Here is a 24,224-nt window from a genome sequence, read left to right as displayed (position 1 = left end):
AACATTTGGATGAAGGAAAATTCTGCATTTAGCTGAATGAATAAGAATTGCTAAATTTTCCCACCATGCTGTCGCCTCCCGTCGCAGCCATGACCCTTTGGTGACCTCCAGTGTTATTTTGCAGACACCAGGCGCATCGCCCTGGTTCTTGACTTCTATAAGATCCAAGTGAAGCTCTCAGTTGAAGGACATAGATGAAATGTGCTTATGTTTATGTGTTGAGTTTATGCACCCAGGTGCATTTTCTCCATTTATAAACACAGTATGTCAGAAAGCGTCTGTTCTCTCGGTGGATCAGTGCCATGGAGCCGAAGTCTGATTTGCTCTATATCGGAGGCCAAACCACATCTGGATCTTATGGTCCAGTCTGCCGAGTCTGGCAAGAAACAGATGGAAAAATACTGGAGATAATGATTCTGACACACTGCTGCCTTCTCTCTACATTTGTGTGTGTGTGTGTGTGTGTGTGTGTGAGAAAGAGGATAAGTGTTTAACAGTCCAAATCCAACTCTGAACTGTTTAAACTATGGGACGTATTTATTTATTCTTTTGTTTAGACACATGTGTCCTCATCTTAACTCACACAGGCAGTGTAGTGAAAGCATCGTGTCAATTCAGCGTCACAAAGGATTCATCTGGCCACAGAGCGACGGGTGGTACCTGGGTAAAGCCTGCTGTACGAAGGACCTAACGTATAAATATCGCTGCAGCAATCGCATGTTTTTGTTTATCGCACGTTGACACAGACCATTATCGCCAAAAGCTCTCAATCAATACCGTTGTTTTTCCAGGTCGCTCGCTGTAAATTCTGCAGACGTATTCTCTCATGAACTCACCTGAACATTCTCTGCATGTTTTACTAGAAAAACTCTGAAAAATGTCCGGAGCAACCGTTAAAAGTGATTGCGACTTGGAAAGGTTGCTTTTTTGTATTTGGAGGTGGATTTACAGGACTCAATGCAGACTGGATCACGTTAAACTGTTCTGAAACACAGTGCTGCTCTTGTCATGAGGGGATTCAAGCCTGTTGATCCGCAAAGTATTTTGACTCCCAGCCTACAGCCGAGGAAGCAGTGATCCAGGCTGTCGGGTTACAGTTTGTGTTAACCTGGTCCAAGCCTTGCGATTAATGAGAGGATGAACTGTGCTAAGGTCATGACAGCAGATATCAGTCAACTCTAAGCTAAAAGAAAGGTTTATTTTCAGTTTCTTTTAGCATACATGCCTGTATTTTGGACAGTAATTAAACGTTTATTTTGAGCCGTCATAAAGATTGTATCTCACATCAGATTTAAAGATCACAATGTGAAAAATTATCAATTGAACTCATAAATGGTTGAAAAGTCCACGGCCTGGTTCTGTGAAACACAGTTTTTACATCTGAAACTTTGTTCTGCTGTTGTTAATGGTTGATTCCCCCGTTGGGGAAGTAACCTGGCTTTATCACCATTAACAGGGATTGAGGATATCCTCCGTGTTATTATGTGAGCAAACCCATTCTGCATTTGGAGGCTTGAGTCCTCCTGCAGCGGCCACAAGTTCGTTTTTTTGACTCTGTCTTCCCCATTTAACACTTGAACTGTCCTCAATAAATACAAAAGGCCTAATAAATATTTATAACAGGGATTGAGGATTTAATCTTTCTTTACCAGAGCTGGAGTACTGCCACTAAAATGGCTTTCGTTGGATGATTTATACACAGAAGCAGGTTGTTGAAAATCGACTTACAGTAATACAAACTCTTGTGTTTCATTGATCGTCATTGCAGATGTTGAGGTAACAGAGATTTAGTTTGAATGGTTAAGGCAGTTTGACACTTGACATTCATTCAATTATATATTAGGAATCTTCTGGGGACCATGAACGTTCAAAGTGATTATTATCATTGGTCAGAAGACTTGCTCTTGTTGGTGCCCAAGAAATATAAATCATGACCGTCAGTTTTTATTAAAAAGCGATCTGTAATGATTTATCCAAATTCAAAACTCGTGTAAATCAATTGCATCAGTCTGAAACTAGCAAAGACGCATCACGCTTTGTTCTGTGTGTAGCAGTACTTTGTTTAACTTGATCATTTCTTCCATTGCATGCAACTAACAAATGTTCCGTCTTTGTGATAATGAGCTGAACACCACCAAACATCAGTCCACAGGCATCACTAGAATCAGTGCACTGATAAGGTTTCTGCGTTTGCCGCTGGTATAGTTTAACTGGCTTATGATCATTCTGCATCATTCAGAAACAGTTGGACCATATAGGTTTAATATAGCAACATGAAACCAGGCATCAGTTCCATATCTGTCCTCTTGGTAGTGCTCCATTATATGGGAGGGTGCTGCCATGTTTCCATCAGCTCTGTGTGGAATAACAGTTGTCTGGAACATTCACCCGACTACCGTCTCGCCCTGGGCCCCCATGGAAAACTCTGGAAAGGTTTTGACAATGTCCCAGCTTCACTCAGAGTGAATCACACCAAAACATTTTATTTCTTTGCTATTACCAAAGTACAGTTTACTGTTGAATATACAGAAACACTATAAACTATACTTTTACAGTTCTTGAGTGGGTAGTTCAGATTTTATTATTTATTTAAATCTCCATTAAGTTGAACTTGACAATTTTCTATCTTTTTCAACTTTATTTGGCAATTGAAAGTGAAGGGAGAGAGAACCGGGTTGCTCGACATGCAACCCAGGTCTCTGCAGGCTCCAAGTGAACAGTGGATGTTGCAGTTAGTCTGTGTGGCAGTGTGCTGTATTCATTCAGCTTCCTGGGGAACTTAAAAAACAATTTAAACGTCTACTATATCATTTCAGAGCCGAGGAGCGCAACGATCTCTTGTTACTCTTCAGGACTGTCAGGACTTTCTCAGACAGACGTGATGACCGCCGCAGAACCTTCCAGCATTTCCAGGTAAGGGATTTGACTAAGTTGATCATTTTCCCTTAAGTGCTGTTTGCCAAGCGCAGGATGGCAATACATGGCAGTATTTTTGCCCAATGGCATTTCCAAAGCACTTCTTTTACTGTTGTTAACCAAAAAATCATGAGTCATCCTGAATTCCTTCACGGGGGAGACCAGATGGTCCATCAGTGACTGAGAGTATAGTGAGGGGGCAGCTGCAGGTTGGAATTCATCATTAACCTTTGCTTGAATCTCCCTGAGTTTCACCCTCATCCATCAGCGGAGGAGCCTTGTTGTCTTGTCCAGCTCGAGGTCAGAGGGTCAAACTTGAAGGTCTGGGTTTCTCTTTGTGGTCCACAATGAACTGGCATCAGGTTTTACATTTTTAAATAGCCGTGAAACTCTGACTGGCCCTAGTTTCCTGAGATGACCCCTTTACCACCCAGAGTTTCACCCGAACACTATTGTAGAACTTTAAACTGCTGCATGCATTGAAAATACAATATATCTATCAAAATGTATGTAGAAAACACAAGTTCAATCAGAATATACAAATGGAGCCTAAAGACATCATGTCTTTGTACTTTTTAAAGCTGTCTCCTCCAAGTAACAATAATAAGATTAATTTCATGAAACTCAGTGTGGGTTTCCACACGGTTCTGGTTTTCTGGTAAGTTCTGGTATTGATCAATAGTTTGGAAATATTTAAATTTCAATAAGTAGGTAAATAAGTAGAGAAATACAGAAGCTTTACTGTTGGCTGGGTGATGGATGAACGTTTGTATGCATCAATATAATATATACTTTTAGTAGGTACTCAAGACAGTATAGCTTATTTAGATCGACTAGATGTATTGACAGATACTGCGATAAATTCATTTTATTAGATAGACGTGATTGATATGAGACTTTAAATGAATAGATACTAGATACGTAGATGTCACCTATGTTGTATATCAAGTCTGTCTGTGTGCATGTGTGCATGAACACTGATCTTACCAGTAAACCTCAATGTGACCAAAGCCAAGTGTTAATGAGGCGATGCTTCATCTCTGAGGTCTTGGTTAAGGTTTTGATTAGGCTGTCCACAATGAATGGAAGGAAATGCAATGTCCTAACAAGGACAGCTGTGCAAACACAACTAAATGTGTATTTAGACTGATGAGTAGAAAAATTCTGATCCATGCAGCGGTTATGAATCAGTGTGGATGTAGTAAATATCAGCGTGAGACTGTAATGAAGAGGAAGCACTAAAATGTCATCGTAAATCAAGCTGCAGAGGCAATATGGAATCTATTCTCGTGTTTACTCTGAGAATGTAAAGTTCTGCCAAGTTGGCTGGACTCAAGGAGGATTAACCCACATTTTCCATACAGGCCCGTGTGCTTGAAACTCCCATTTTGCTTTACTTGCATTTTCTTGGGTGTTATTAAGGAAAAATATCATTCCCTTTGTAACTTTGAGCTGTAATGCAGGCTGTGCCTTTTATGCTGATTTCCAGGCTTAATGAAATGAAAATGTTCTTGGAGGAATAAACAAATAAAAATACAAAGCATTCACAAACACAGTCCAGGCCCGGAATCTTTTTGCTGGTGGTAGACCACAACTTTAACCAGCCAGTCACTGCGGAACTACAGATCTGCAGATGATGGTTGGCTCCGTACCCGTTATAGACAACAGGCCTTTTGGAGTTTGTGGCCAATAACCGATTAGCAATTCTCCATTGAAGTGTTGTCTGTAAATGTCTCTTGACACAAACATGCAGACTCTGCAGTTAGCCATGGACAATGGTGTAATACATTTATTGTTGTGCTTGTGTTGTGGCATCAAGTTTGCAATATCGGTATCAGCAAATTGGAGCTCCAATGAAACACCATTTTTAAATGATGTCAAACCTATAGAGACATTTCTGTGTTGACATGTCTTATAATTTACAGTTAAACTTGACTTAGTCTGAACCTTTTACAATTATCCACAACGGTTCTGCCGTAACGAACCAAAGCCCTCTGTTAAGTTGTTTTCTTTTCAGTGGGAGTCTGTGTGAAGTTTGCTCTCTGGGTACTTCTGCTTCCTCCCAGGGTCCAAACACATGCAGGTTAGTTTAACTGAGCTGTTTCAGACATGAACATCAGAAAATGTCCAAAACATTGGGTGTAGACATTTTCCATAGCTTGCCTTTCACATATGAAGAACGCACCAGAAGACTGTCTGTAACATTCAGACGAGGGGGGGGGGGCCCTGGGTAGAGTATGCAGGCATATAAATTCTGCTGCAGTGTTACCTGTTTGTGTTTATACCACATTGACTCTGGCATCGAACCGTATCGCCAAAAGCTCTAGAATCTTGGCGTCTCTTCAAGTTGTCAATGTCCTCTACGTGCATTGCTCCTCTTGTCCTCCTTCAGTTTTGGGTCCATTGCATGTCATCAACAAGGGCTCACTCAGACACTTTCCAGACATTTTACCTGGGGGCTGGCTGGAAAAGTTCAGGAAAATGTCCAGACTTCACACGTGTCTGAAAGCAGCTTTGGAGAATGAGCATGATGTTTGTTTGTCTCTATATATCTGCCCCTGGAATACACTGGCGACCTGTCTAGGATTCACCCCACTGCTCACACATGTCAGCTGGCTCTTTGATTGGCTCTGGCCCTCCGCAGCTCTCTATGGACAACAGTTATAGATAATGGATGGATTTGTCTTTGGTTATTCTTTTTCTTCCTGTGCCTACATTTTTGCTAAAATATTAAAAACACGTATCCTTGAGTGTTAAACAGACTCCAACAAATTTTAATTAAAAAAAAAAAAAAGTTTAACTTTATTAAAATATCTTAAAAACAAAGCCATGTCACATACACGCCTTCCTAATTATCACTTTCTTATTCACATCAGTGATAACTTCTTGTTATTACTGGAAGGGAAGAGTAAGGGACACAAGCCAGACATTTTCAAAAAAGACAAAAAAAAGAAAGGAGTAATTTTCACATTACTATAGATCATAGCTACATTGCTCCCCAGGTCACTTCAACTGGAGTCTATAAATTAAAATGAACAAAGTAAAGTTAAGTCACAAAATACTTGAAAAAGCCTGCAGCTGGACCGATTTACTTGGCCATCGCCTCTATGGAGAAACATTAGTAATGGAATAATTAATAGTCAAATTAATTCACACAATGGGTGAAGCCCAGAGCGTTGAAATATATGTTGAATTCATTCTGATAACACTTTATAAGAAAAGTATTTACAGATGATTCCTGTTGGCAGTTCAAGGTGTCCTCAGCATTTGTCTGTTTGTTAGTAACCAGGATTATGCAAAAACTATTTCTATTAATTATTGTGGAGAGTTGGGGCATCACCCAATGAAGAACACATACATTAGTACCTGGATAAATGGTGGATCCAGGAATTATTTTCACCTTCTTTTGGAGGTATGCACTAGTTCAATGTAAAACATTGACATGAGAGATTTTACACTGTACAAAATACTTGTTAAAAGCAGCAGAGATATTTAGAAAGTTGCAATAATATCTGGAATTTTGTTGACCTGCGGCTGCAGGTGTGAGTGGGTTCAGTGTAACAAACAGTTTGTGTTGTTTCCTTCATCCAGGGAGAACAGCGTCAGGTCAAAATTAAACAAAAGGTGGGACTGTCGCTGTGGAGGCAATGGTGCTTTGCCCCTCATTCACATCAGGGTTACATTATTACTTCTGGTGATACGCCACTTGTGCAGAAGAAGCTCAGAAGACCCCTCACCTGTGTTGTTTTCTGAGCACGAATATTTTAGATTATCTGTCTCTTATGTGTGAATACCTCTGTATGCTTCAGACTAAGTGTCTTTTTCAAGTCAGAGTCCCCTTTTTTTCCGTTGGCCAAATCAAAGTCTTTGTTCAAAAAAAGATACGCTGACAGAGGTGTAAAAGTATGCAGCTTTTCAACTTCTTTTTCAAGCTTTTCAATCACTTTGAAGGAGAGACTGTCTGAAAGTGGGCTATCATGCCCATTTGTATGATTTAATGTATAAAGACTGCAATGTGATGCAAAAAAGCCAAGAGAGACCATGGGCGACAGGCTTCTCACCTCCTTTTAAGTAAGGACATTAATAATTAGCTGAAGCACTGATTTAACACAAGGTCAGACAAACTAGTTTGGAGCATATTGAAGTCTTCACACACCTTCTCAGGTGGTTTTGCACCAATTTACGTGACTATTACTCTGAACACCTCTCGTGTAGCTCCTCATAGACTGATCAGAGCCACCACAGGAGAGTTTGTTTAATTCTTCTCCTTCAGTCCGGTGAATGGTTTCATTTCGACCTGACAATGTCACAAGCTGTTTGTAGGTTTGTTGAAGTAAATCATTGACACAATAGGACCAGTGCCCCCAACATCCAGAACGTCACAGTTTCCCCACCCCTAAGCACTGTGGGAAAACTGCTTCGTCAAAGGGGCTACAGTAAAACATCTGCCTCCTCAGCGGTACCGTCCAACAGGCAGTACCTTCATACAGGTGAAGCTATCAGGGTACTTGGACAACATCACAGGGTTGCCATCCATACGGACCTCACTGAGGCTTAGTCGCAGGTAGTAGGTGTCATTAGACTTGCAGAAGGTGTCTTTGTTCACCAGGGTGATGTTGTTGTTCTGGTGGAAAAGAAAACAACATATGAATGTAAATCAAATCTTAGCCTTTAGAGTCACCTTCTGCACGACCAGGTTTTTGATAAAATTCTAGCAAACATGTATACATGTAATTAATCTAATTAAATGTTCGAGCAGCAGTAAAAGATACAAACCTGTAGATGTAAGATCCGAACAGTCTCTGGGATTATTGGAACAGCCTCCAGTTGGTTGTCGGCTAGAAACAGGTTAACCAGCTTGGTCATTTTCTATTGGGGAAACAAATTCACATTATGGAATCAGTTACCATCATTGTTAAATATGAACACATACTGTTTATAATCCACAGGCTGTTGAAACCAGATATACATTGAAAATTGGGTATGTAAATCTACAACATTTTCAAAAATGTTATTTGCTTTCTTTCTGAGAGCGAGAGGAAAAGACTGATATTAATCTCATGTCTCTACATCAGGTCTGGAACTGGATTCTGGATGTAGTTAGTTTTGTTTATTCTCAGGAGTCACTCAGTAACAATGTGGATCTTATTTGTTTAATCCATAGACAAACCAAGGAACAAAAGAGTTTGTGGTTTTAGGGGTTAGGTTAAGAGCTAGAAATATTTCTACCACAGCTGTGTGTTGTGAACTGTGTTTTTTGGCATAGACGTGGCGATGTGTGGGTTGACCCCCAGATGTGGTGGCCGTTCAGGTTAGCTTTCTTGAAAATGTTATGAATTGTGGCCAGGATGGGTCAAAAAGTGATAAATCAGGATGCCGACTCATTTACTTATCCTCCCTTTCTTTACACATGTACCTGGTCCTCTTATGTCTTGGCTGCGTCACGGATATATAAAGTTGATAAACTACGTGTATCATAAACAATGAATTATTTTGGCCTGTCCTTGCTTATTTATTATCAATTAATACTTGTACTTTTAACCAATGCATGTTTTTGGTCAGAAAGAAGAGTCTACACCAAAAGTGGGTGCAGGGATTTACTAATGTAGAGTCAAGTCAATAGTTTAAACATTTATTTCCCAGGAAAACCTCAAAGAGATCACTTGCTAATCTCAGAGATTGATTTAGTGTACGTCTGGTCCTTTTTGAAAAAAAAATGCTTTGATTTGCCCTCATCCTTTCTTTTCTAGTTACTCTTGAAAAGGTTAGGAGAAGTAACAGTGTGTACCTTGAAAGCGTTGGCTTTGACACCCTTGGTTTTGAGGAGGTTGTTGTTGGCATTGAAGACGGTGAGTTTGGCAGGAAGCATTGGAAGTTTGACCAGTCTGTTCTCAGCCAGAGACAGTTCCTCCAGTGCGGCGAGTTTAGAGAACGCCCCATCTTCAATCTCTGAGATCTGGTTCCCCGTCAAGTCAATCCTCTTCAGAGTCACTGTTGGCAGATGAAAGAAAAGCAGCTAATAAAGGTGTAGATGTTTTGGATTTCTCACTTTCTTTATGCATCATCAAACGTTAGTATCCCTGTAGCTGTGTTTTGCATTGAATATTCACTATTCAACATAGTTTTTAACTTTTTTGGCCTGTGTGGGTATTCACACAATTTGTTCCTCCAGTATTATTGTCCCTCTGCAGACGACTGCAGCCCAGCATGAATACTTGTTGCCAACCAAAATACAAACCAGATAATCAGCTAAACCGTCAGACCTAGATTCTGTAGCTTTGGGCATCCTGAAAAATATTGTTGTAGAAGTGAGATTTGAGAATAATTTTTTGTTTGCAGTCACCAGTGTCATATTAATATGTCACATATTAAAAGCACAACCACAGCTGAGCAGTCAACATGTCGTGATGGAGTTGGTCTTCTAGACTCACCAATTTCAGAAAAGTCCTTGGTGTTGATCTTTTTGATCTTGTTGAAGCGGGCGTACAGGTAGGCCGTCTCTTTAGGCAGCTTCGGGACAGCAGTCATGTCCGGACTGACCTCTTCACAGTACACAGAGCCAGTGAGACACACACACAGCAGGCAGGTGGGCAGGTCTGCAACACAGGGTCAACACACAGATATCAGGCCTTAGGTAATCTGACTGATGCAGGCAGGATGGGAATCTTTGACAGATTTTACTGCGGTTACAGGTCTTTTTCTTACCTAAACTGTCTGCTTCCTCCGGGATCGGGCTGTCATCGGGTTCATCAGCAGGAGGCAGTGCCCTCTGCAGGAGAACACATGGCCTGTTCATTTACTCATCAGCAAAACACTTGACACTGTCTGGGTTAGGAGGCCAGCTGGGAAAAAGTAGGAGTTACTCCTGGCCACAGCCCTAGCAGCTCTCCTGCCTTGACAAGCGTAGGAGGACAGGCATTGACCCTACTTGGCTGTCAGAAAGGAAATACTCCTCCTCCCATTGACAGTGATTCCCCCTCCACCATCACCACTACACCACCTGCCCCCGCAAAGCTGTCAACCTAAAAAAAACACTGACTATGACAGGTTAAATGTAAGTTAGCCATTCTTCAGCCAGTACAGTTAATGTCACGGTACAATTGGATGAAATGCATGACTGTTGACTTTCTCTTGTAGACCTGAACCCTGGTTTACACTTAAGGTGTGTGTGTGTGTGTGTGTGTGTGTGTGTGTGTGTGTGTGTGTGTGTGTGTGTGTGTGTGTGTGTGTGTGTGTGTGTGTGTGTGTGTGTGTGTGTGTGTGTGCAGATCCCTGAGTTACAGACATTATAGACACCAGGACACTAAATAGCAGGTTATAGTATGATGAGCCAGTATTTTTCATGACGATATTCACTTGGACCGTTGATCCCATTATCTCCAAGTAAAAAGTCGCAGAACCTTGTTCATATTGCAAAGTCGTTTGCCAGGAATGTGTGCTTGGATGTGTTTGATTGGCCTCTTGTGTGATGTTTCCACTAAAGTTGTTGGATGATATTTCTGCGTTCCATTGGCCAGAGGCTCTGCATCTTGTCCCTCACTGTGCTAACAAAGCATTCAGTCTGAAAATAATGAGGAGGCTGTGATTTGTGACATAGAACTGTCATCAGCCTGAAAACAGGCTCAGTATCGTCATTGTCATCAATCCAACATCGATTTTCTGGATATATTGGTCAGCAGAGCTCTTTAGCAATCTACATTACATTCTGCAGCTGGCTTCTCTCTGCTGGCTCTGATGTCAGACACTGATGTTCCTGATAAATGATCTGTTGGGGGATAAATAACCATGTCTGGGTAATGCATGTTTTTACCAGTGTCTTTGTATTCTCAATGACCGCTGAGTTGTACCAGGCAGGAGCGAAAGTAAAACAGATTGATTCTGAAGTTTTGGGCATTCTTGGTCACTGACCCCTGAAGCCTTTAGACTTTTTCATCCTACAGCCTGAGCATTTTGGGGCCTAGAGCTGACTTCTAGCAAATTCAAATAGCTAAACTGTGGTGCCTGGGTAACTTAGATTGCTACTGAGGCCCAGGAATCTTAGAGTTAGCTTACCCTCCTGCATCAAAGCCTGAATTTGATTTTGTTAAATCGCTGCAACCAATCAAAGATTCCCCGAGAAGGTTAACAATCCTCCATCAACTTTGCTTCTGGTCTCTGAATTGATTAGACCAATCAAAACTTTCTACATTGTGGATTAAGACCTCAGCCTAAGTGGTTAACTTTATCAGCAGTAGGGTTCGAGGTTTGTCTCTGATGGCTCTGGCACTGACACAATGAAAAACAGCTGGTCCCAAATTAAGTTTTGACTCAGTAAAACTGAAGATACATTTCATAGCCATATTCCCTCACACTTATTACTTTCCCTCTCACTCTTTGGGTTGTTTGTGGGTTTTTAACTTACTGTAGCCTTTTCCCAGAGGACAAATCCAACCAGAGTTTGGTTTTGGATCCTCCAAATATTTTTGTGTGGTTAGCTGAGGGTGACTGTGGTTGATTCAGGGTTTGGCTTGTGTGGGGAAAGAACAAGCTAGACATGGCAAGGTGTGTGTATAAGTGTGTGTTAAATGTATGATAGTGTGTAGATGCATAGCTGATTTTTTTGTGACCTTTTTTGGTATAAACACGGACCTTGTTAGCTAACACCTCATTGGTATTCATCATTGGGACCAAAGCCTGGAGGCAAAACACAATTTCTGAGGTGCGTAAAGTAGAATTAGAGTTTGGCATGAATCCTCTCTTTTATGGTTAAGGCTAGCGTTATGGTTAGGGGGCATAGGCACAAGAGGACCGCAACTTTTGCAAGTTCTTCATTAAAACAATGGTCTGTGTGTGTGAGATGAAAAGTTATCTCTCACAGGAGGATGATGAGGTCAAGTGCTGACGGTTGCTGTCATTACCAAGTTGGAGAAAACAAATTGACTCAACCATGAATTCAATAATTTGCTTTTAGAATAATGTGGCTGGATTATTGATTTTGCAGCTCCTCTCTCTTTTTTTTATTTTTTTTATTCTTTTTATCTGTTCTTTTCTCATGTTTTAGAAAATATATCTTTACTTTAAAAAGAGCAGAATATTCCTCTTTTTTACTTCAATTCCATGTGCAAATTATTATATTTTGTATTGTTTGTAAATGTCGCACCTCACTAACTCGACTTATTAACATGTTACAGTCACAATTGTATGTATTGTCTTTTTACGTTGCGCTGCAGGTGAATCACATAACCACTGATCAAAACTGTTAACATGCGATTCATTGAAATAAAAGTACATTTAAAAGCATAAAATAACATTGAAAACCTTTATGAGAAGAAAAATAGAGTATATACAGTAGAAAAAAGTATAAAGCAGTGTAAATGCACAAATGATCAAACAGGCAATGACAAATTAAAGTGTAGAATTGTATTGATTAAGTGAAGGCACTTTAAAATAAATAGATTTTAAATTCCATTGCATTATTCAGAGTTATTGAACATTTTCTGTCAGAAAAGCATGATTGATGTAAGTAAGAAAGTGCTTACCCTAGCCTTGCTTGATATGAAATTGTCGCTGAAGTATGTGTCCAGCTCGTTGCCAGGTAGAGATCCTGATATCAGTTGCGAGTTCTGGTTGAACCCTCTGGCCGTGGCTGCCATCAGCCAAGGTACCAACATACAGGTGAATAAGAAAGCCTTCATGCTGTCCACAGCAGTGTGACGATGACACACCAGCTTGCCTCAGAGCCTGAGTTTGGGTCAGTTGTTGCTCTCAGCTACAGCCCCTGTTGGGATGTGTCAAATGACTGTATTTAAAGACTGAACCAGTAGCTTCCAGCAGACTCTTAGAGCAGAGTTTATGGAGCAGAGCACTTAACCCTTCCCTGACCACCCACCATCCATCTGCTCTGAGACAGAGACGTACACACAGACAAGATATACTCGAGGAGGTAGACCCACAGAGAAGACACACATATGGAAACAGTCAAAGAGAGAATAAAGTGTCCATTTTTTTCAGTTATATGTCCCTAAAATGTGCACAGGAAAAAACACCTTCAGCAAAAACTGCAGAGAAAGCAGAAAAATTGAAAGTTGACAACCACAGTGTGAGAGTGTTTTGTCAGGAGGAATGTCTGTGGTCTCTGCCCAACCACTCAGTAATAGCTTGTTATATCCAACCTATGTTTTGTTAGGCTTGATTAGTTGTTTTGTTCTTCAATGGATTCTGTTTCTCTTTGAGCTGTTGGTGAGACAACACATTTAGCAGCTGAATTTATGTGATAACTTCTGACCAGTAATAGAATTTGCTCCGGTTTGTGGACAACTCCTCTCAAAGTGACTGATGTTTGAGGTTACGTTAAATTTCACTCAGTGCCTACACCACTTTCAAATGATCAACCAATTTAAATTGTGCAGAAAAAGCAATGTTTCTCAACTGAAGTGATGAGAGTACAATTGAATGTGATGTGCTGTTGAAATATATAAAAGTTTTTATTGTTCACAACAGGCAGGCAGTTATAAAACCAGCAGTTTCTGCTTTATTGTAATAATAATAATCACTTTATTGGAATAGCACTTATCTAAACAATGTTACAAAGTGCTTCACACACAAAAAAAACATGGCAAAAAGAATGAATTATAATTAAACTTCAATTTTAAGGGTGAAATCATAACATAATAAGGTCAAGACTTTAAAAACCCAACAGTTCCCACAATGAGCAGGATTTTGGCGACTGTGGAGAGAAAAACTGGACGAAACCTTTAGACTCAGTGTGGGCGACAAGCTGCCTGAAATGATATGAAAATAAAAATGATAATCTTCAATTGCCGTCAGGTGTTTCAGCCTTTTGATCATAATACAAATAATAATCATTATCCATCAAAACACCATATGATCGAATCTCTACAACAGCTTCAGTGCAGTGTTCTGGATTCTTTAGGTCTGGGAAACTACTGTCGAGATAAACACGCATAGTAACTAACACCCTGTGTGTTCTTACTTTGATTTGTCACGCATCTGTACGTTAAATTACGTGGGTAATATCCAGGAAGTAGTTCTAAACTGTGGTTGTAAGCATGAAGTAAAGTGAACGGGTTCAGTAAGTGTCTCCACATTCACCTCATAGTTGTAAGGCTATAAACGCTTGCTTAATTGTAGGCATGTGTTTCACTGTACATTAAGCTTAATTTGTAATGCATGTCCATTTTTGAAATGTTACAGCCTTAATTTGGGTTTTTCACAATCGTTTTTCTGTCTAAACCAACTGAGGAATATGTGAGACAGAAGACAGGACTGTCCCTCCAGCGTCAGTAATGCTTCCTTCCTGATGCTGAAGTGTCTTCAGTTAAGAATGTTGTTCTTAAGGCCAGATGCTTCTCATCTTTCAGAATTTCTGACTTCCCTTCAGTTGTTAGATGCCCCTTCTTCTGCTAGATTGTCCAGCTCTCCAGGGCTGTTCCCAGAGAAGATGGGACATATAGTCTCTCCTGCATATTACGGGTCTACCCTGTAGTCTCCCTGTAACATGTGGCCAGAAAAACGTGTCCAGACGGCATCCTCATCACATCCCATAACCACTTCACGAGACTAATGAGGTTCAGTGGTTTTGATTTAGCGATTGTGAGTAATTTGGTTGTAATATTAGGTGTTAATGTCACTCCTGCCCCAATGCACGCTATTCCAAGGTGAAACCAAATATTTCCTCTAGGTGTGAACACATGTCACACAGTCAGTTTCCGGTTGTGTGTTTTGCACGTGTGAAAGGGAAGTGTCTCGAGAGATGGGTCCAGAAATTGTTTGAAGTTCCCATGTGAATCAGCTAGTTGTTAAAAATTGTGGCAGAATGAAAATGCTTCTAAAGATGGGAGAAGAAGTTGAACAGGTTCTCAGTGATCTGAATGAACTATAATCACAACAATGATCCCTTGAAGATATCCAAAATGTCCTGAGAATAAGTCATATCTCGGCTGTTCATCTCTTTTAATCAGGGATTCTCTATGGTTTAATGTGTCTCAGACCTCTTCAACCCTCAAAGGGTTACGAAGTGCTGTGCAGGCAATAACAAATGAATAAATAACAGTTAATATAATAAACAAGACAAAGCCGCCAGAAATGAATCAAAAACAGGATTACTGGAAATGGCAAAGCATGGGAGAAGTTTCCAAAACAGAAAGGCCAAGAGATTCTTAGAATAAAATTGAAGGGACTGTGTTCATTCAGTGCATTCAGCAGCTGCTGAGGTCCAGCTGTTTTCAGGTTGATTTCAACCTTGCTTGTCAAATCAGTAGAATGTTGGGCTTCCCCAGAGCACTTCGTAAAAATTTGCTGTTTTTGCTGTTGTCCCTAGACATGGTGAAACGAAACGATGAGAGACACTTTTTCTGCATAAACAAGCTGAGTGAAAGAGCAAAGACTGAGGTTTCACAGCAAAACAGTTAAATAGAAAACATGTGACTATTCCAGCCTTCAAGAGGAGAGGAAAAAGAAGGGGGCCCAGATATAAACATCCAAGGAACCTGAGCCCAGACTGTTACAGGTGTGTTAGCAATTATGAACACCTTTAAACTTTTACAACTCTGGGAAAAGGGCCAACAACTTGAGAATGTTTTTACTGTCACAAATTTTCTGTACCAGTTTTGAGCTGGGTGGTTTCACTAGTGTTCTACAGCACAATAAAATGAAGAATCAGTGATTAAAGCCACCCACAACAACACACTAAACACACATTATATGTGTCATGTGATTGCTCCATGTGTGTTTGTGAACACGAGCGAGCCTTCTTTAAACCTTGGAACTTCATTTTGTATTCTACAATTTGATCTGGACAGGCTGAGAAACATGTTGAGATTGAAAAGATGAAAAATCTAAACCTAGACGTCGTCAGGGATTGAAATAAAAAGCTGAAATTGATAAGATGTCAGGTTACACGTCTTAAAAGGCGTTGAGAACTTCGATCCATGACTTTTAATAAACTTGTTTGCCCAGCGTCGATAAGGCTGGGGAACTTTGTCGAACTACTGATGATATAAACCTTTTTTATATTTACTTGCGTGATCATTTTCAAGCAATCCATTGTCTTAATACTGTCAAATTAACCACAATACCTTTATCTCACTTGATATGTTTCACAATAATTACAGCTAACTTAAGTCGAGAAGTTAAAGTTTTAGTGAGTGTAATAACTGAATATCATTTCACAAGAAAGAGAAGACTGACCGCTGAAAGAGAATATAAAACAGCAGATTGTGTAAAACATCACATTATATACTGCTGTGGTTAACGTGAGCTTGGTTTCAGGGTGACAGGTGTAAATGGGTGATATGTAAAAGCAGACTGAGGCCAGCCAGGATAAAACAACATAAGGATTTTCCTCCGCACGCAGACTGCTTTTGACTGCACAGCTTTCAACACAGCCGACCACCTGCTTTGGCAAAAACCGAGTTGGTGTGCGTGGGTCTGGCTGACAACTGACATGATGTATTAGCCCACCACTGAGAGCTCTGTGTTTTGGTCGCGACGGAGCCACCCGTCAGCTCTGGGCTGCAGCCAGAAAGTTTGGGCCACACAAAGTGTTTTTTTTTTTATTTAAGCTCAGGAACTTGTTATGTGTAATATGTGTTGCATGTTTTTCCAATTAAATGTTTGAAAAGTGCAACTTTTTATTTAACTTATTAGGCTCAATGTGAAACTAAGAGAGGAATCAGACCTCTGTGGAGCTCACAGCTTACATTTACTGAATGGTTCATTCTCTCTTAAACCATGTTTCCAGTAAAAGCAGCAAGGCAGCTGTTTTTATCCAACAAGCTCTGATAAGTTCACTGTTAACCACCCGCCCAGCACCACACAGTTGGTGGAGTTGGTGATGATCAAATCTATAAGAAGAGGTTCTATTTCAGCATGTCTTGTAAAAATTGCCCTTAACCACTGAACATTTTCAACAGTAAAACCATTTAGAAGGAAACTCACTGGCCCCTTGATTCAATTTCATCAATATGAGGAAATCAGTGATAGGGAACTCATCGTAGGTGTTGACCATGTCATCACAACTGTTACAGTAGGTTTTCAGTCTTTCCTCAGACAGACAGGACCTTTGCTGTCTTGGTCACTATAATGTGGTAACGCTGCAGAATTAGATATTGTTAAAGTTTGGTTAGATTTAGGCTTAAAAATGTTTAAGTTTAGATGAGCCTATATCGTCAGTTATAGTAATAAACATGAAATGCCGTTTAAAACAGGAAACAACTGTGTCACAGCGATGTCCCAGGCTGTCCCATTTCGAGGGCTCCTTCAAATTTGGCAGATGATGACATGAGTAATGAAGGGTCCATTCTGGGCTAACGTATCCCAGGATTCATTGCATGCTGATGACAAGGCTAACAAGCTGCCTATCTGGGTGGCTGAGCGGTGATAAGTACAGCTGCTTAACATGCTGAGCAGAACAAGATGGTGAAACGAATGCTCCATAGACCAGACGTCTCATTTTGGTTTGGCCTTCACTTGCATACTCCACCTCCTCCAAACGAGGTGGCCCCTTAATAGGGACACAGCTATTGTCTTGTTGGGTTTTGTTGACCTATCCCTCCACCTCAACTTCCACAATTACTGACACCTAAATACTACTATTGCTGAGACAGTGCAGTGAATAATGTTTCATAATTACAATATATTTAAAGTCAGCTCAGTGCTTGTTTGACTCTTTGTTTACATTGTTCTTTTTGAAACTGTCAGTCTCATGAGTTATTCCCTCACACGCAGAGAGGGAAGATGCATGAGTTGTTCCCACAGTTGAGTTTCATCTTTTACAATGTTAAATTAAATTAGTTTCCAGGTCTCTGTTACTGTAGGTCTATCGTTTTCCCTTAATGACTATGCCTCTGTGCAGTAGAGGTACTCTGTCTTCTTATTTGCTGTAGGTTTTAGTCTTTTTCCTTATGCTGAGCCTAGGTTCACATACTGGCATCCAGCCTTGGAATTCAGTCCCAGAGGATCTGAGGACGACCTGATGGTTAAAACAGAACAAATGGAGCCTTCACAAGGAGACCACCACTTTGGTTTTAAAAACAATAGACTTGTTTTTTTTATATCTTGTAACACTTTCCCCTGAGCGCAGGGTATTGTTTTCACTGACATTTAAAATATCTTTTCCACATAATTTCTTTATTAACACTGAATTATTTTGTTTCCAAGGAAAATGTACTTTCCTTTGTAGTATTTTTTTACAAATAATGTTCCAATGCCTGTAACTAAAGGCCCATTTCCACCTTATATCGTAATCATTACCATTTTATAGCCATTTTACAAGCTGAAGAACTCTAAATCCAAATGCTTGTTTATTCCATTTCTCGAAGCAAAATTAAGGATCATGCAATTTATACAACTCATTGCTTTGATGACCTGTTTAGTTAATGTGTTGTATCACCGTAATGCTGTACTGAAAAGTACTGTAGAGCGTTTACTAGAAACTGTAGCGTCTTTGTGAGGTTTCTGTTGTCAGAGCCAGATGCAGAGCAGATGTGGGGTTAGGGAGGAAGACCGGATATATGAGGGATGCTGCTGCACATATGAATCTGTCATGCTACAGTTGTTCTGTGAAGGACGGCTGATAAACTGCAGTTAGATTGAAGCAAGTGTAGGTGAAGGATTTGAACGTTCAGGCCTGGACTGCAGCACGCTTTCAGTTACCTCCCCAATACATTCGATATGTCAGGTTTCTCAGGCCAGGATGTGGTTAAAATTTGAAGAAAATCGACATTTGGAGTTGAATTGTATTTTGTTTTTACTTCATTCTCAGTCCAAAATTATTTTTTGTCAAAATGATTACTCTTTTTGAACAGGGAGGCTCTGCAGTCTGAGGACAGAGACTGAGTTCCATTGTTCTCTTGTTTTTTTGGCTGAACTGGGCATAATCCAGCTCAACATCCCTGGAGGCCAGTGACTGAGTTGAGTTTGAGTGTGAGCTGAGTGTGAGATGACACCACTTTACACCATTTGGGAGTGTCATCATTGGCTGTTGCTCTTGCAAAATGTTCACACTTTTTATTGTCAGACCTGTTAAGCAATTTAAACTTTTTATTTTTCAAATCAAAAAAAGCACCAAGCAATAAATTGAATGACTTTTCGGACAGACTACTTTCTGTTGAAGACGGTCAGCATTCCTGCCCCCTGAGCAAGAAGCGCACTCAAAGACTGAATGTATTCCCTGGAGAGGGAGGCCAATGCAAAAGTCTTCTTAAATACAACATGACGTTCATTTTGTCATTTATGGTTGCATGCTTGTGGGCGAGGATACTGTGTGATTGACAGTTAGTACCATCCAAGGAAGTGCAGGTGGGCGTGCAGAGTTCTTACGCTCTTAGTCAGGCTCCACCCCCCCAATCTTCCTAATATGGTTACTTCTGTTATTTAAAAAAACAAGATGGCGCTGGATAAAATGCAAAACATAAAACGAGAGTTCAAAAACAAATTGTTGGCGTCACGTTGGGTCGTCACCGCTCTCTGCCCCTCTCTGTACAGTTAGTGGCAAAGAGGTGACGCTGCCTGTTGTTACCCAGACAGAGGCAGCTTTCACACATGCAGTGAAACTGTAAACCATTCAAGACGTCACTAAAAGGAGCTGTATGTGTGAACACAAATGTCCGAAGCAGTTGAACCGGATATTAACGAACTTTACTGTTTACTGTAAAGAGACTTTCATAGTTCCCTAAGCCTGGTAGTTCTTATCCAAGCTTGAGGTTTACTATCAGCTCTTTACTCTTTCCTTTTAACCTCAGCACCCCAGGAGAAGGGACTCCCACTAAGTTCCACTGGGGACAGGTGGCCAGGTCTGTTATACTGAAATTCAAATGAATCAGAAAATAAGATTTGAAAAATGACACTTTTCCTTTGTGATATAATTGACGCAAGGATTTGTCCAGAGTTGGAATAAACTCTCATTGGTGTCTGCGTCCAGGGTAAACGCACATCAACATCTTTTACCACCTCTGTGTTTATGAGCGTCCCCTGGAGTGTTTAATTTGTGTTTAGCTGGATAAACAAGCTCTCTTGTACTTATTAGATCGTCCTTGACGAAGGTTGTGGTATGTTCATGTAAGCACAGAACTGTGAATAACCCAAACTGCTCTTTTGTTTTGTGGAAATGGTTATAACAATCCACCGCTCCTTCGCTGTGAAGGCTGCAAAATGTTTTCTGGTTCTCATGTGGAGCAGACAAAGGGACGGAGGTATGACATGTTGAATAAATGGTGTCTTCCCCGTGCTTTTGAGGTCTGAACCCATATTTATGCTGCATCTAGACGCTGACTGCTCAAAACTTCCGAGAGTGAGGATGGTGATGATTTACTTAAGGAAAAGTCTCTTAACCAGACATGTTTAGTCCAGTGAAATAACTGCTAGCTCTTTGATTTCAAGTTAAAACCTAGAACTGTTTGTTGTTAACACAACAGTGACTGGTGTGCCTAAAGCTGAGAAAAGTAATGGGGCTTGTTTTGATTTAAGGGGACTGTTGGGCCTTGGCGAGGTGGAATTCTAGTTTTATGAATGAGTTATTTAGTTACATTGATCAACAGCCTGGGAAGTATCTAACAACACATGGACTTGGTGGAGTTGCAACAAATACACGCACTAGTTAAGAAGTGTAACAACTGAGATCCTGGTAAATAAAACAAGCTCTTTTGTTCCCTCTGATCTAATCTCTCTGCTCTCTTGGATCTGTGTTGTGTTGGCAGTGTTAGTGTCTTGATGATGGTGTCTGTTGGTACTGGACTCAAAGAAAACTGCGCTGATTAAACTGTCAACCACGACATGACGGCTTGGACTAAACCAGTATGAGACATATGGAGAGTATTATCGGCTGACTGGGTTCCAGTTTGCGGTGGTACTGGATAGTTGTTCTCTGATGAGTTCTGGAGTTGTTATCCCAGCATTTTTCCCTCTCCCAGAAAGAAACTGATGGACAATTTAACGTTAGCTCTGAAGTGATTCAGGTTGAATTTGAACCAGTTTAGATATTAAATATCAGGGGTTCACAATCCAGCCCTTGATTATTTTAGTGACCCCCTTGGCGTTTTACGATTTCAGACTGATTCATTTGCCTCCAGGTCGCCTTTCACAGCTGAGTGTTTATTATCTTCATCAGTGAGATGATAAAGGCTCTTTGTGTTATTGTCCTCCTGCTGAGAGATAAAAACAGATGGAGCTTGGATTCAACATGTGTTTCCAGGTACCGTACGTCATCACTGGATGTGAGGCTGCTGAAAATGATTCAGAAAAGAATTATGTTTGTAAGGGGTTTTTACTCACCCATGTCAAATAATGGGATGAGATCAATCCAATCCCACATTTGCATTCTCACATTCAACCCCTCCGGTTATCATTTCAGGTTTATCTGGGTGCACGTTAATTGTTATTGAATTTCACATTACAAATACTGTATGTCTTCATTCTGTGCAGTGTTTAGTTCTTTACCACCTGAAATCAATTACTTCTTGTTGACTCGTTGAGTTTTTTAGATTTAGTTCATAATATCCTCATGAAAACTAATGAGTCCCACTTCTGGCTTTCTGACAGTATGGTGGGACTAATTAAAAATCTGTTATAGACACGTGCATGGACTAAAGCATAATGAGACACATGGACGGTGTTACTTGTTGACTGGTTTCCTTTTGGGTGGTACTGCATTGAGGTTCTCTGCTCCCTAATGATGACAGACAGACGGAGGAGGCTTTTATTTTTAAAAAAGCTGCTTGAAGTTACAGGATCACAACACTGTTAAAAGACTGAGTCTGGTTTCTCTTAATGATTCATGTCAAATGCAAACAGTAGAAGTAACTATATTATTACCACATGGAAGCGCCCGCATGAGAGATTAAAGCTGTGTTATATTCAGTCTAAGGTGATTTTCTAAGGTAAAAATAAGTGTTTTTGGCATTTTGACTGAAATCTTATGTCACAATCAGTTATTAAGTAGTTGCTATTTTATTTTCTGCCAGAATATTAGGAGAATTGTACACACTGAAGTTTGCAAAAATGAAGTAGTAAGCTAAATTCTTCAATAATTTCTTGGATCCCTTTTGGTTTTGATAAATTTTCAGTGTATCGAGGCAGACTGATTTGTATTATAGTAGTGGCCAGTAAAAATGGATCAGTCGATGAATCATACTAATCATCCAGTGGGACAGTAGCTTACTCCGTCTTCTCCCTACTACAGTTACAGTTCATCTATATTATTGTTTGTGGTTAAAGGCAATGTATTTTTCATGTGTGTGCAGGCAGGGGAATTCTGGGAAGTTCCATGTTAATGTAATTATGTCTGTTTAATAGGACATTGTGGTCGTGAATGTTTCCCTCTGTGCTAATTGTGATGAGGAGTGCACGGTCGTCTCCTCAGCAGTAGACTCCATCTGGATAAAATCTCTTTTTATTGGACTGCTCTTCAAAAGCTCTGGCTTTAGGATCGCTACTGGCTAAAATAACAGCATCTGCGACTCTGACTATGACGTCGGTTTGTCTTTGGATTTCTCTGTCTGTCTCTTTATTTTTACCCTCCTCGCTGTTTTTGGACATTTATTAATGCTGCACCATACCGGTATCTCAGGTGCTCAGGCAGTGTAGTGCAAACATTTTAAAAAGTAAATTCACTGACATGTATAAGTCTGAAACGGCAAGAGAAAGAGATAACTCTTGCAAACTGTGAATTCCTTCATGTCCAGAAATGTGTCTATTCTTGGATTTTCTTGACAAACTCTCTCCGGTAGGTTTATTTCTAAAGGACCCCAGAAAGTGCAGCATAAATCCATAAGCGTTTTGGCTGAGTGGTTCATGAAGTCTAAAATGAACCCATATATTTTTTAACTACACTTGTGTGAAGTAACTGATGATGTCAGCACTGTGAATTATTCCAACCAACCTTTGTTGTGTTATATTAAACAAGAGTCACAAATAAGAGATATACTCATAGGCGGCCAATATGTTGGTCAAACTCTAATTAAAGTTACTGTTATTTGGAATGGACACGAGTGTACACACACCTGTACACACACATGCACACACTCTCAAACACTTGCAATTTGTTTTATTTTTCACGCGTCACAGAGAACTTTTTGATGTCTTTCATCATCTTTGGTTTGGCTTTTTTCTCCTGTTTGTCTCAAACAGAAGCATCTAATCTCACATCGCCACCGCACATGTTCTACCTTCTTCTCCTTCTTCTTCTCCTTCTTCTTCTCCTTCTTCTTCTACTTCTAATTCTTCTTGGCAGTTGGCAAACTGCTCGGTGACATTTGGATTTCCCTATGGGGATTTATAAGTATTACTGATTCAAATATCTTTTATTTACAATAGTGTCACCTTGTGGCAAAAGCAAAGCATTTTTTACCACCAGGTGCACGAAAATAAGGGGAACTATCTCTTCAAGACAATTGGCGGTCAGATTAAGTCATTACTGATCATTAAATAATTTCTGCTGTATGTAAACTGTAAACAAATATGTTTCGTATAATTTTTTAAAATTTCAGTTTCCCTTTCTTTCTCTGGACTGTAATGTCTTTTATATCACCTTTACCTGAATGATGGGTCAGGATGACACCACTCTTTTGTATAGTCGACTTTATTTTGTAGCATACAGGTGCTACAACTGAGCAAAATCCTGTGGGTTTAATGTGAAACGAACAATTTACGACATAGAAGTCAGCGTTACTGTAGTTTCAGACATAGATTCACCAGAGTCATGGTCGATTGCTGCAGATGCTGAGTTTCTGTCCTTGAAACTACTTCATAGTATTATAGTACTAATTGTTTGTATTACATAAAGAAGGATTCATCTGGCTTCAGATGTTTTTTATTCCTTTTTATTTTGCACAACCCACACACACACACACACACACACACTCACACACACTCTAACACACATTCATCATCAGCCAGGTTTTTCCCACTTCAGAGCCAAACAGCAATTGGCGCGTTGTCCCCATTGCTCATTTTTCACGTCAGTCTTTTCTCTGGAGAAAGCACCACTGCTGGGATTCTCTCACATGAACAAACAGGCCTTTCAGTCGTTGCCTCTAAACATTTTAATTCCACTGGCCTCATTTAGCCCTGGCTCTGCTCTGGATGAGCTGCTGGTGTATGTTTCAGTTGTGTATATATATATATATATATATATATATATGTGTGTGTGTGTGTGTTTTGGGACAGTGAATATGTGTTGAATGAGAGCTGACAGACTAAGTGTCCAATTTTCTCCAACTTTTGAGAGTTTTTTTTCTGCGGTGTTGGCACCTTGAAGTGTTTGATTCTTCTCTGAAAGTGTCCACAGACGTCTGGGCAGACGGTGCCTCAGT

The 24,224-nt window shown here is 40.2% G+C and overlaps 2 protein-coding genes across 5 annotated transcripts in view; one reads left to right on the top strand and one right to left on the bottom strand.

Moving 5' to 3' along the window:
* The window catches only part of cenpp (centromere protein P), a 72,869-nt gene that overhangs the window by 5,180 nt on the left and 43,465 nt on the right, over window positions 1-24,224 (top strand). For all 4 annotated transcript variants that reach the window (XM_069516774.1, XM_020096645.2, XM_069516754.1 and 1 more), the window contains exon 6: window positions 2,817-2,913. In XM_069516774.1, coding sequence (XP_069372875.1) covers window positions 2,817-2,913 — 97 coding nt within the window. The remainder of the gene's footprint in view (window positions 1-2,816; window positions 2,914-24,224) is intronic.
* ogna (osteoglycin, paralog a) lies at window positions 5,675-12,790 on the bottom strand. The gene is made up of 6 exons (XM_020096647.2): window positions 12,435-12,790; window positions 9,622-9,685; window positions 9,348-9,512; window positions 8,705-8,907; window positions 7,693-7,785; window positions 5,675-7,540 (listed from the first exon to the last, which is right to left on the bottom strand). Exons 1-6 carry the CDS (start codon window positions 12,588-12,590, stop codon window positions 7,370-7,372), a joined length of 852 nt encoding a protein of 283 aa, XP_019952206.1. The 5' UTR covers window positions 12,591-12,790; the 3' UTR covers window positions 5,675-7,369.

This window comes from Paralichthys olivaceus, chromosome 2, assembly GCF_024713975.1.
Source record: "Paralichthys olivaceus isolate ysfri-2021 chromosome 2, ASM2471397v2, whole genome shotgun sequence".
Lineage (NCBI taxonomy): Eukaryota > Metazoa > Chordata > Actinopteri > Pleuronectiformes > Paralichthyidae > Paralichthys > Paralichthys olivaceus.
The sequence above is the reverse complement of the archived record's forward strand: the minus strand, read 5'-3'. Positions and strand labels throughout refer to the sequence as shown.

Coding starts and splice junctions, on each gene's coding strand:
- ogna (XM_020096647.2), bottom strand. CDS start 12,590: ATGAAGGCTTTCTTATTCACCTGTATGTTGGTACCTTGGCTGATGGCA. Junction 9,686..12,434: donor TCATATCAAGCAAGGCTAGG/GTAAGCACTTTC, acceptor GTTCTCCTGCAG/AGGGCACTGCCTCCTGCTGA. Junction 7,541..7,692: donor TTCGGATCTTACATCTACAG/GTTTGTATCTTT, acceptor CTTTTCCACCAG/AACAACAACATCACCCTGGT.